Source organism: Narcine bancroftii, chromosome 4, assembly GCF_036971445.1.
Source record: "Narcine bancroftii isolate sNarBan1 chromosome 4, sNarBan1.hap1, whole genome shotgun sequence".
NCBI lineage: Eukaryota > Metazoa > Chordata > Chondrichthyes > Torpediniformes > Narcinidae > Narcine > Narcine bancroftii.
The window spans coordinates 298,740,800-298,753,472 of NC_091472.1; the positions used below are offsets into that span (position 1 = coordinate 298,740,800).

At 36.1% G+C, this 12,673-nt stretch overlaps 1 protein-coding gene across 10 annotated transcripts in view; it reads left to right on the forward strand.

The window, feature by feature from the left end:
* Positions 1-12,673, forward strand: part of mettl8 (methyltransferase 8, methylcytidine) — a 120,930-nt gene that overhangs the window by 67,286 nt on the left and 40,971 nt on the right. For 2 of the 10 annotated variants that reach the window (XR_011356766.1, XM_069935593.1), the window contains exons 8-11: positions 4,437-4,507; positions 6,541-6,598; positions 8,578-8,643; positions 9,322-9,477. Coding sequence is in view for 8 of the 10 variants with exons in the window: in XM_069935593.1 (XP_069791694.1) it covers positions 4,437-4,507; positions 6,541-6,598; positions 8,578-8,643; positions 9,322-9,477 (351 nt within the window). In the remaining 2 variants the exon portion in view is untranslated. Of the gene's footprint in view, positions 1-4,436; positions 4,544-4,920; positions 5,108-6,540; positions 6,599-8,577; positions 8,644-9,321; positions 9,857-12,673 lie in introns of those variants that run through there. The other 8 variants (XR_011356767.1, XM_069935595.1, XM_069935592.1 and 5 more) reach the window with 7 other exon arrangements.

Genomic DNA, 12,673 nt, shown 5'->3' on the forward strand with positions numbered 1-12,673 from the left:
TTCAGGTGAGGGGTTGGGGGGAAGTTTAAAAGAGATCAGTGGGGCAAGTTTTTTTTATACAGAGAAACATAGGTGCCTGGCATAGTTGCCGGGGTAGTGGTGGAAGCAAAAATGATAGTATTGTTTATTAGCTTCTTGGTAGATACATAATTGTGCAGGGAATGGAGGGATATGGATCATGTGCAGCCAGAAGAGATTTAGTTTAATTTGGCATTGTGTTTGACAGACATTGTGAGCTGAAAAGCATGTTCTTCTGCTGATGCTCTGGGTAAAAATATATATTTAAACCTAGTGCAGTTTTAACAGTAAGTCTGATGAGCAGTTGACAATTCTGACAGAAACATTCTTTAGATTCGACATCGTTAAAATTGGAATTTTATCTCACAGGAAAAAAAAATTGGACAGGAAATGGTAACAATTTCTCCCCTGACCATCAGGATGTCTGGGACTCACATATATTATCTTGAACATCCTGACAGTCATTAGTGTTTTGCCGAAGCATTGAGATTGAATGCAGTTATGGAGGTAGAAATTGCTGCAATCCCACAGCACTGAGACTTGAGAAACTCCTTCTGAATCAAGGCCAAATTAGACGTCAAAATTCTTGCATTGTCATTTTTCTTTTTTAATTTGTTGGTTTTTATAAGAAATACAGTACAATGAAGAAAAGGGAATGAAACTCAAAATACAATATCACATACACACACACAGACACACACACACATATATATATATATATATATATATACATACATGTATATGTGTGTGTGTGTGTGTGTGTGTTTATTAAGATTAAAAAAAACCAAACAGTATAAACTTGGTCTCCCCTCCACTGCACTGGATGTAACAAAAAACCATCAAAAGTATTATATAAAAAAACGCCTAACCTACTCTAATAATAAAAAAAGAAAAAACTAACAAAAAAACAGTTGAGCTGCTTATCCTGAGGGTTACATATACAGTACAACACTGATTATCCGAAATGGTCAGGACTGGGCCTATGTCAGATAAACATTTTTTTTGGAGAACTGGTCACTTATTTAAAACAGCCAAGAAGCAACAGCAAATCACTTATAACAGTGTTTAAACAACAACAAACAATAAGGGAAGGCTTTATAAGCATTAAAATAATGTTTAATTCTCAGCAAAAAATGCTGGTCACTGCTGATCACTGACACCTTCCCACCAAGGCTTGCCTTTGCCAGGAGCCCAACATCCCCACTACTGCCCAGGAGCGTGAGGTCCGCAGTGCCGCCAGGAGCCCCAGGTCCCCACCACTGCCAGCAGCCCAATGACCCCTGTCAGTTCGGCTCTGAAAAAATGTCAGATAAATGAGGATTTCTGATTTGTTTCGGATATCCTCATTTTTCTGAAATTTTTAAAAATGTTCAGATAAATGAGCATAATCGAAGTTGTACTGTATTTTGTAGTTTTTGGTTCCTACCGTAAATCAAAAAATGGAGGTAAGACTGTATCTCATCTGGAAGAGTAAATACATCTAATCTCATAAGAAACATTTACATCATATGAAAATAAAACATAAAAGGTCACCATGTATCTTTAATTTAATTGATGAATCAAATAGAAACATAGAAGATAGGAGCAGGAGTAGGTCATTCAACCCTTCGAGCCTGCTCCGCCATTCAATGAGATCATGGCTGATCTTAAAGTTCAGTACCCCGTCCCCGCCTTCTCTCCGGGGACATGATATTTTATTTTTTTCTAAGCTTAGACAAGACATAATATGAGAAAACCATTGAAACTCTGTTGGAGGCTCAGAGTCTTTCCATTTAAATAGGATGGTTCTTCTAGCCAATAATGAAGAGAAGGTGACAACCCGTTGAACAGATACAGAAAACTTCCCTATGTCTGGGTCAATAACCCTGAAAAGAGCAGTTATTGAATTGGGTTATAGCTGGAATACAGTTGAAAAGGTATTAAAAAAATAAGGATTAATAAGACCAAAACATTTGTGTCAATGTAGCCATTTCAGATTTGCATCTGTCACAAATAGGGTTAATAGAAAAAATTCTAGCCAGCTTATCTTTGGACACGTGAATTAATGAATGTCAGGCACATGTAGAAGATGTATTTACCACTAAAAATCTTGTCCCCTAGATTCTCAGATAAGGGTCTTGCAAATTCCAGTTCCCAAGCCTTTTTAAACTTGCTCTGATGTAATTTTAATAATCCATCATATATAATTCTGATTAATCTTTTCTGAGATGGATTCATTTGAAAAACATTATCAACTAGGTCTGGTGAATATACAAATAGAAAATCCAGTAATATGGTATTTAAGAAATTTCTAATCTAAAATATCTAAAATAATGAGTATTTGCTAAATCATATTTACTTGCAAGCTGTTTAAAAGACATTAAACAACCTTAAATAATTTTTCAAAAGAAACATTTCTTGTCATTTAATAGAACAGAAGATGTAATATTAAACAAAATTTCCTTTAGTCTACTCTAAGGAATATAAAAATTTGCCATCAACAAAAATTACCCAGCACCCTTTACAATCAGAGAAAGAGAAGCAAAAGAATCACTGAATGCCCATGGATTTGCCTCCAGTGCTCACACAGCCTTCAATTCAAACCATTGGCAACCCAATCTCTAGATCCAAACATGATCAGGGATCCCTCGGCACCCTCTCACATCCCGGTTCTGAATACCTGCTACTCCTTCAGCTAGTCTTGAGGAGTCCACAGCCTGGTGAGAGTCCCTTGACTGCATTTGCCAGTAGCCCATAGCCTGTGTGGGTTCCTCTCCTCGAGTCACCAACAACCCACTGCTTGTGTATTCTTCAGCCTCAGAGCCCCTCGCCGGTCCACCACCATGGTCATCATCCCATGGGTTGTCTCCTTTGCCTTTCCTTCTCAAATGGGGGAATGGTTCCCTACTTTCTGGTTCCCTGCACCAATCCTCTGCTTCCCTGGAGTCTTGGGCCCAGACCCATGCTCGCTGGATTTTAAAATGAACCACTGTTGGTTCCTTTATCAGGCCATTCAAAACCAATATGGAGTTGGATTGGGTAGTGGGACCCTATGGGGAAGTGCTGTATCTTCGCAGATCCACACCATTGACAGCGCTTCCTTTTTTTGGTATAGGAACACCAAGTCCATTCACTTCAATGGAAAGAGATGGTAGTTTGAGGAAAAAGGTCTCTATCGCATAATATGCATTTTAAATTTGTTACCTTTAGTTTTTAATTGTTTAAGTACGCCTTAAGTGCTATTTTAATTTTTTTAAATTGCATATTTAACTAATTCTAATTGTTTCAATTATTTTAAGTAGCCTTTGAATGTAATAGGTATTTATAAATATTCAAATCCTTGACAGATGATGAAGTAGGGAATGATTTTCCAGCTCTTTAGTAGGCAAGATTTGTTCTTGTTCCATCTTGTGACGACCATGATTAGGTCAGCTTTGGAGAGGTCCAATATTGAAAGAGAGAAATACTGTACCACAGTGGTGGAAAAGGCTGTTTTTCCACAGGCTCCATGATCTGTTCAAAGTAAAACATGACACTTGATGGAATTCTCAAATATCTTATTTATTTCATCATACCTCAAAATTATCTCATCCTATTTATTAAATAGGGACAGCACGGTTAGTGTAGCAATTAGTGCCATGCTATTACAGAGCCAGTAACCCGGCTGCGAATCCATTGATGCCTATAAGGAGTGTTTACGTTCTCCACATGTTTGCATGTTCTGGTTTCCTCCCACCGTTCAAAATGAACCGGGGTCGTAGATTAATTGGGAAATTTAGGGGGCTTGTTACTGTGCTGTATATCTAATTTTTTTTTAAATTAAATTAAATTAAAATCAACCACTTATAAAGCACCTATCTTCAATTATCTGAAACCCTTGCAACCTTTTCATGTTCTTGATAAATAATGGATATTCTCCAGCATTCACCCATCCCTCACCCCTCCTGGCTCTATCTGCTCTCTTTTCTCTCTTTGTCTGCTTCCTCTTATCATTCACCTGCCTCTGTTGTCTCCACCCTCTCCCCAACCTGGCTCCATCTGCCCATCATCCTTCACCCCTTTTTGATCCATCTATCCCCTACTGGCCCCTAGATCTTCCCACCCACTTTCTTTGTACTGGCTATCTTTCCTCTCCACTCTGGGTCATCGTGCAAGAACTTGACCCAAAGCATCGACAATTTCTTACCCTTCGCAGATGCTGCTCAACCCATGGAGTTCCTCCAACAGTATTTTTTAATCCAAATTCTACCATCTCCAGTCTCTTTTATCTCCATTCTGAGTTTAGTAGTTTTATTTAAGCACAGTGAGTACTTCGCAAAAATAATTATATTATTTAAATGGAAAAAAATTTGCTAATGTTTTAAATGCAAATGAATTTAAATTAGGTTATTAATTTTTCAATGTAACCAAGCTTAACAGACTTATTTCTTTGCTTCTAGGATGCAGAAAGTAATAAATAGATTGAGCAAGCTACTCAAACCTGGAGGAATGTTACTATTTCGAGATTATGGTAGATATGACTTTTCTCAGCTTAGATTGAAGCAAGGTAATACTTTGATGCTTTTGGCTGAAATGTAATTTCACATAGTTGAAAACGATGGTGAATCATTTTAAATGGTCATGCATAACTACTTTGTCGTAATCAATTTTTATTCATATCATGCAATCCTTAAATCCTGAAGAATTTGTGCTGGAGTTCCATGAGGAGTTGAAAGTTTTTGTAGATTCTTGAGTGACTTTAAAAACTTTTATTTACTGCTCCTAGTAAAAATTGAAATGATTTATTTCCAATCACCAACAGTAAGCAGTCTTTAACAAATTCTGTTATTGTTTGCCTTTGATCGAATAATTGGATGGATATGCTCTTTCGTCTTTCCATTCACATTAGAGCAAATCTAAACAATTAAATCTATTTATCTGAAGCAATGGAGGAAGATCTATTTATCTGAAGCAATGGAGGAAGATCTATTTATCTGAAGGAATGAAGGAAGATCTATTTATCTGAAGCAATGAAGGAAGATCTATTTATCTGAAGCAATGAAGGAAGATCTATTTATCTGAAGCAATGGATGAAGATCTATTTATCTGAAGCAATGGAGGGAGATCTATTTATCTGAAGCAATGGAGGAAGGTTGCATGTGCTGGAAAACTGGAGCAACGCAACATGCTGAAGAAACCTCAGTGGGTCAGGCAGCATCCATTGAAGGTAATAGACAGTCTGTTTTGGGCAGAAAACCCTTCATCAGGACTGGAAAGAAAGAAAGCAGAAGCCAGAATAAAAGGGTGGGGGGAGGGGGAGGAGCAGGAGCTGGCAGGATGATAGATGAATAAAAGAGGGAGAGAGAAGGTGGGAGGAAGAGGGTTGAAAATGGGAATAACATAAGAAGCTAGGAGGCGAAAGGAAAAAGAGGCAGAGGTCTAAGGGAAAGGCACTTCGATATGAGAGCAGTGACCACCCATCTCCTAGCTTCTTTCATTATTTCCATTTCCTCCTCCCCCACCCACCTTCTTCGCCTTATCACTTGCCAGCTCGTTCTCTTTCCCCTCCACCAACCATTTTTTTCTGGTTTCTGCCCTCTATCTTCCCAATGCTGATAAATGGTTTTTGGCCAGAAACATTGACTGTCTGTTGCCTTCCAATGATCCTGCCTGACCCACTCCGACATTTTGTGTGTTGCTAAAATTACTGACCTACCAGGGTCTGGAATTCTATTGTCTTGACAGGTGTATTTTTTCAGTAGTTACAGAATTATTTTCCATTACTCCAGTAAAAGTTTGCTATTTTCACAACCAAATATACATATAAATGAAATAACTTGTCTGTTGCTTTGTAAAAAAAAAATCAGAATTGCAGGAAAAAAATCCTATCCAGCAGATGGCTTAACTAAGTACAGAACATTTTCATGACGAGTGCAGGAAATGTGCAACCAATATTTGCATCAATGTTTAAGCAAGTTTGACATTTCAGCTAATCATTATATTGCAACTCTGAGGGTAATGACTATGATGAGTGAGAGAACATAATATTATTTTTGAGGATCATTTTCAGCCATAAAAAAGTAATGAATTCCTATCAACTCAAGGCCTCAGAATTTAGCTTCCAATTAAAGTCTGTTCATGTGAAATGTTGCTGGATGACAAAGACTATTTCCTAGCCTCTGAATTTGTTTGCTTTCTCTTTGAAAGAACATTCACTTAACACCTCTTAAAAAACATTAATAAAATTGATATTTTTGCTACCTATCCATTTTGAAAATCAGACTGTCCAGCACCCATGAACAACAAACTTCCATGAGTACTAAAGAAGTCAATAATGTATATCACCTTTCATGTTGCTTTGGAAACTTCAAAAGTCCAACTATCATTTTACTGGCATATTTTGGTAATTTTTGTGCTTAATCTTAAGAATTATGTACATTCATTTGAAGAACCAATCATCTTTAGTTCCTGTTCTGCAAATTCTAACATTACAAGATAAGTTGTCCATTCTTTTTGAAAAATGTAATGTGGGATTTATTTAGATATAGTTTTTTTTAAATGCAGCTGGAGTGGATATCAGTGACCTTCAAAGGATAAAAACAACTAGTAGGCACTTTAGTAGGTAATTTGGGAAACACATTATATCTTGTGTTGAATCTTTTTCACATGAACTCACCATTCTGCTGCAGTTATAATATTGAGCAAGAAGATTGCTTTCTGTATTAAAGGCTAATGACTAGGTTGTGGCAGATTAATGTTCAGGTTATTAGACTCAAATAATGTTTCAGAACACATAGAAATCTCATAGCAGATGGGAATATAACTTAAAGCAATTAAATTGATTCTGTAATTCAATAAGATGGATGATTATGGTAATCCATTCATTCAGTGGGTTTTTTTTTAAAGAGGGAAATCTGCTCTCTGTAATTACAGCCTCTCAGCAGAGTTGACTCTTAACTGACTTCTACATAAGAACGTAAGAAATAGCAACAGAAGAAGCCCATGTGGCTCGTTGAGCCTCTGCCACCATTTAATAAGATCATGGCTAACCTGGCCATGGACTCAGCTCCACCTACCTGCCTTTTGCCCATAATCCTTAATTTCCTTGCTATACAAAAGTTTATGTAACTGGATCTTAAGTATATGTAATGAGGTAGCTGTATCACTACACTCTGGGTAAAAGCAGTTCCTCCATCTCTGTCCTAAATCTATTCCCCCAAATCTTGAGGCAATGTCCCCTTAGTTCTACCCTCACCTACCAATGAAAACAACTTTCCTGTCTCTATTTTATGATTTTACATGTTTCTAAAATATCCCCCTCTTAATCTTTGGAATTCCAGAGAGTAATGACTCAGGTGACTCAATCTCTCCTTATAGGCGCCCCCCCACCACCTTCATCTCTGAAATCAAATAGGCAAACCAGCTCAGCACTGCCTCTAAAGCCAGTTGAGTAAAATCCTGCACCTACAGTGATCATGGATATACAAATTTTCCAGTTAGCACACTCTTACAATGCCTAACTAATACAACTGCATTAAGATAAACAGTTTAAAAGACAAAAGACTGCAAAATATAAAGTAATTTGAAAAAAAATCTTTAATTATTTAAAGTTCACTTTAATCAGGTAATTCCCGTAACTTATAAATTTTAAATTCGATCCCCCAAGTTTACAGATAAAGATTTACTAATGTACTTAATACTAATAAAGATAAAGACTCTTACTTGGCAGGAATAGGGATAGGGAGACACTTTGGGAGAGTTTCCCCAGCAGTGAGCGGCATCAGCCAGTTCTTCATCCTGGGTGTTTGAACTTTATTCAAACAGCTGCTGCAAAGTGAGGCACAAATGGGGCACTTTGCTAGCTGAATGTTTGCTCCCATCTTCACCAAGGGGTTGGAAAACATTTATTTTTACAATTTTAAACTTTTATTTACTTTTTGAAATTTTTTTTTAATTTATATCCTCATTTTTTTGTTGTTGGTTGGGTTGCCAGTTGCTTGAATTCTGGATACCAGGGATTTTACTGTATATAATTCTCAAGCAAGGAGAGAGAACTGCACATAGTACTCTCTGTGTCATCACCAGTACTTTATACAGTTGCAACAGAAACTCCCTCTCTTAAATTCAATGCCTCTAGCAATGAAAGCCAATCTTCCATTTGACTTCTTGATAACCTCTTGCATTTGCAAACCAACCTTTTGCAATTCTTGCATGAGTACTTTCAAGTCTCTCTGTGCAACAGCATGCTTTAAACTCAAGGATATTGGTATTCCTTACCAGAACATCATGCAGCCGATCAGCGCACTTTCTTCCACACCTCTAGAAAATTGCCAGAGTTTCTGATGTCATACCAAATCTCCACTAACCCCTGAAGAAGAGATGTGCTAATGTGCTTTCTTCACAATGCCATTGGTGTGTTGGGCTCAGGAAAGATAATTTGAGGTAGTGACTCCCAAGAATTTAAATCACATTTGGATACTGACTGGGAAAAAAATATTTAAAATGCAATTTACTTCAGAGAATATATACATTACACTTATGTTGTCTAAAATATTTTCAGTTTAAATTAAAATCTGTAAATAATTGAATTCTTTTTATCAGGTCGCTGTTTGTTTGGCAACTTTTATGTGCGAGGAGATGGTACTTGTGTTTACTACTTTACCAAAGGTACGAATGTCAACAGACAACTTTAATTCATGATATTAAATAGAGGATTATGCAATTAAAAACATTTTTCATAAATAAAGTTATCTGCAAAATTAACATATGAATGGGTGAAATTTTCATATCTTTATTTTTGAAAAGTCGTGATTGAAATTACACAAGTACCTGCTGAATAAGTGTAAAGTTATTAAATATTCTACTTGATCATAAGTATATTCTTTGGTGGTGAAAGTGAGATTAATTTGGAAAAACTAACAGGTCAGATGCTATTTTAATGACTTAAAATGAACTTGAAATATGAACGTGATGTTTTATCAGATATTTTTTATGGTCCATATAAAAATACAACTACACTGCACTCAGTCACACTCTGTTAATAAATTTTAAAAAAGAATTCAAATTAAATACAATTTGCACTTAACAGCTGCTTATTTTATGCCAAGATGATCATTTGGATTTGATTGTTGATCTTCTTATGAAGGATGCTTGAAGAGCCACTCCAGTGTGTTAGGAGGGAAAGAAGTTGAAATTTTTTAGTTGACTTATTGCAATGATGTGGAAAATCTGATCTCAATGTTTCTTAGTAATTCTTGATGTGTTCAAATTTTAAACATAGATAGAGTATAATTATTGCATTTTATTATTCTGATCAATTTTTGTTAAAAATTTTTTCATTTATAGAAGAAATTGCACATATATTCATCACAGCAGGTTTGAAAGAAGTTCAAAATGTAATGGATTGTCGACTCCAAGTCAACCGCAAAAAGAAAATTGCAATGCATCGTGTCTGGATTCAATGCAAATACCAAAAGCCCTTCACAAAAGATTTAAATTAAGGTTAAGCTATTTTTATATTTCTTTAAAATAATATTACACTTGTTTCAGACGTGTCCTATGAGTTGACTGTTCTGATTTTATTTGACAGTAATACAAAAGTTTCCATTTAATAATCTTGACTTGGTGTTGTGTAGTTTTTGTGTTACGTTGCAGACCAGCAGCAATGGAAATTCACCAAGGCAGTGTTTTTTTCTATTAAAGTACTATATTTATTAATAATTACTAATAACACATGTCAAATCAAACCCAACTATGAGCGAATATGTGTGTGTTTTGCATCATTCAATTAAAGTATCCGTTTTTAAACTTTTCTCTCCAGTATATTATATCAATTGATTCATTAAAATAAAAGCTTGATAACTTGCATGTATCTCACTAAGGGCTGCCTTGGTTCACCTTTTTATACAAACTCTGTAACTTAATGGCATTTAACATTTTGATACCCACCTCAATGACAAAAGGCAAAGGAGGAAAAACCCAACACCCAACCCCAACCAACCAATTTTCCCCTGCAACCGCTGCAACCGTGTCTGCCTGTCCCGCATCAGACTTGTCAGCCACAAATGAGCCTGCAGCTGACGTGGACATTTACCCCCCTCCATAAATCTTCGTCCGCGAAGCCAAGCCAAAGAAGAAGATATACTAATCATTCTATCTGTGAAGAATTGCCTCCAAACTTCTCACTACCTTGAAACAGGCTGTGTCTTAACTTGAAATGCCATGATCTACTTTCTAGATCACTCAGATGTGAATGTAGTCAAGTATGAAATATGACATCATTTTGGAATCAAGTAGGAATTGTGGTGATATGTAATTACACCACTAAGTCACCAGGGGTCATCCCGGTGACCTTGTATATAAAGCAGTCCAGAGCTACAGTCCAGCCTTCCAGGTTCATCTTGCAGAGAGACAAGACCTCTTAGTGTACATATTAGTTTATTAAAGCTGTCTTATACTCGCACTTCTGGTGTGGTTATTGTCAGTACAGGAATTACTCTTTTTAGTTGCACTTGGTGAATCAATTTTTTTTTAAATGCAATGATTCCATTTTCTTTCCTTTATTTTTTTAAGATAACACAATCAATGTATGAAACAGAGGAAAAAGCAGAATGAAAGTCAATTTTTTGAGTTGCTCTGGTTAAGACTGAGTACACCAATAAAGTCCTACTGAGCTGTAAACTACTATCACCTGACATTTTCTCAGTAAGTTGTGATGTGGAGAACATGTTTGGAGGATCCAAGAAGTGACAAGTCTGAACACAGTTTAACTACAAACAAGGATCTTTATTAAAATGAAGGGGAGGTCACAACAGGGATCGCACTCATACACACAAATAGATCACACACAGTTCACACACATCTCAAGCAACTAATCAACCAATTTTAGGGTGGGATGGCATGATGGCATAGGTTGGAGACATGGAAACTTTTTTTTTAATTACAACATTGAGACTTGTTCTGAACCTATAAAGAAATCAAAGGCTCACACTGCAAAGAATACTACTATTAAAGAAGTTAGTACAATTGAAGAAACGGGGCCTACCTTAACAATGGAGCCTTTGGAATTGCTTCCACTCCCTCCAAGATCAACTCGCGCTGCAACAGCTAAAATTAATGTGATCTTAGCGCAGCTTCTCCGGGGAGCCGGCGAAGATGGCACTAAAGTTCAGAAGAGGATAATTAAACTCCCAAACGTTGCAAGAACAAATGTGCACGTGTGAAAGTTCATGCATGTGCACAATAGAATCGATGTCATCACAAGGAGCGACCTAGCCAGCTAAGCCTGGGTCTGCTAGTGTCGCTAGTCAGACCAGGATTAAGCAAATGGCTCGTAAAAAAACCGACCAATTACATCATTAAGTGAAGAAGAAGAGGAAGAGAGAAGATAAGAATAACAAATGTACGAAGAATTGGAGGGAGTAGGATCATTATATCATGGAGAAGAGCCCCAGTTTACTCAAGGTACGGAGGGAACAAAGTTTGAATTTTCTCAAGTGAAACTTCAAAGTGCAGAACCTTCAGTTCAATTTCTTTTTATTATGGAACAAATGAAGAGAATGATTAAACATATGGATTTACAATTTATTTCTGTAAGATCTGATTCCAATACAAAATTTCAATAATTTAAAGGTGAAATTAATTTTATTAAATTAATAATGGCAAAATATGCTAAAACTGTGGATAAGGTTAAAGCTAAAGTTCAGAAAATTGAAGACATTCAAGATTACCATTTTGATGTAGGACAATGTAAAGATACAGTTAATAAAATGGAAGATTCTTTTATGGCTTGGGAAGTTTAAAGGAAAGAATTCTTACAGAAAATTGACGAATTAGAGAACCATGGCTGCAGAAATAATGTTAAAATTGTTGAACTGCCTGAAGATGGATTCCGGAAATTATGGGCCATGAAATTTTTACAAATGGACTGGAACTGGGTAGAGCACAGACAGCTAACAGAAAGAAACCATTTCCAGGACAAGTGCCACACTCTATTCTAATTAGATGTTTATGTTATCAAAATAAATAAATAATATTAAGTTCGGCGGTCCAAAATGCTAGGAAGCTGCAAGGCCCTTTAATGATCGGAAATAATAGAATATTTTTCTATGCAGATTTGAGTATGTCTATTGTTAAAATAAAATAATAATTTAACCCTGAAAAATCTGTCCTTTAAAAGAAGGAATATGAATTTTATTTTCAATATCCAGCTATACTTAAAGTTTTCTCTGGAGAAAACCAATCGCAATTTTTTATTGATGAAGATGAAGCTTTGGAATTTGCTAATTCATTACCTAATAATAAACAAGATCCAACTCAAAGCCAATTTTTCAGAAAGTGAAATTGAGTCAAAAGAAGCTGCAAGATAAACGTCAGGTGTTGGAACATCGAGAATCGATTGAAATTGATGATGAACAAAGATCTCGAATAAGCTCTTAATACTTGGTAAAATGACATAAATGTGTTTTTGTATATTCTGTCTGGAGGAGGCAGACTTTTTGTCTTCTCCTTCCACAGCCACATTTAACATAGTGGTGAGAGCCATTTCCAGTACAATAAAGGGAAATAGTACCAATGTATTTTTATTAGTACTTTTCGGGGTTTTTTCTTCTATTTAGGGTTTCTTATTTTTCTTTTTTTTCTCTGGAGATGTCAATTATTTTTGAAAATGTCTGTGGGGCTGGGATCTACGGGTATG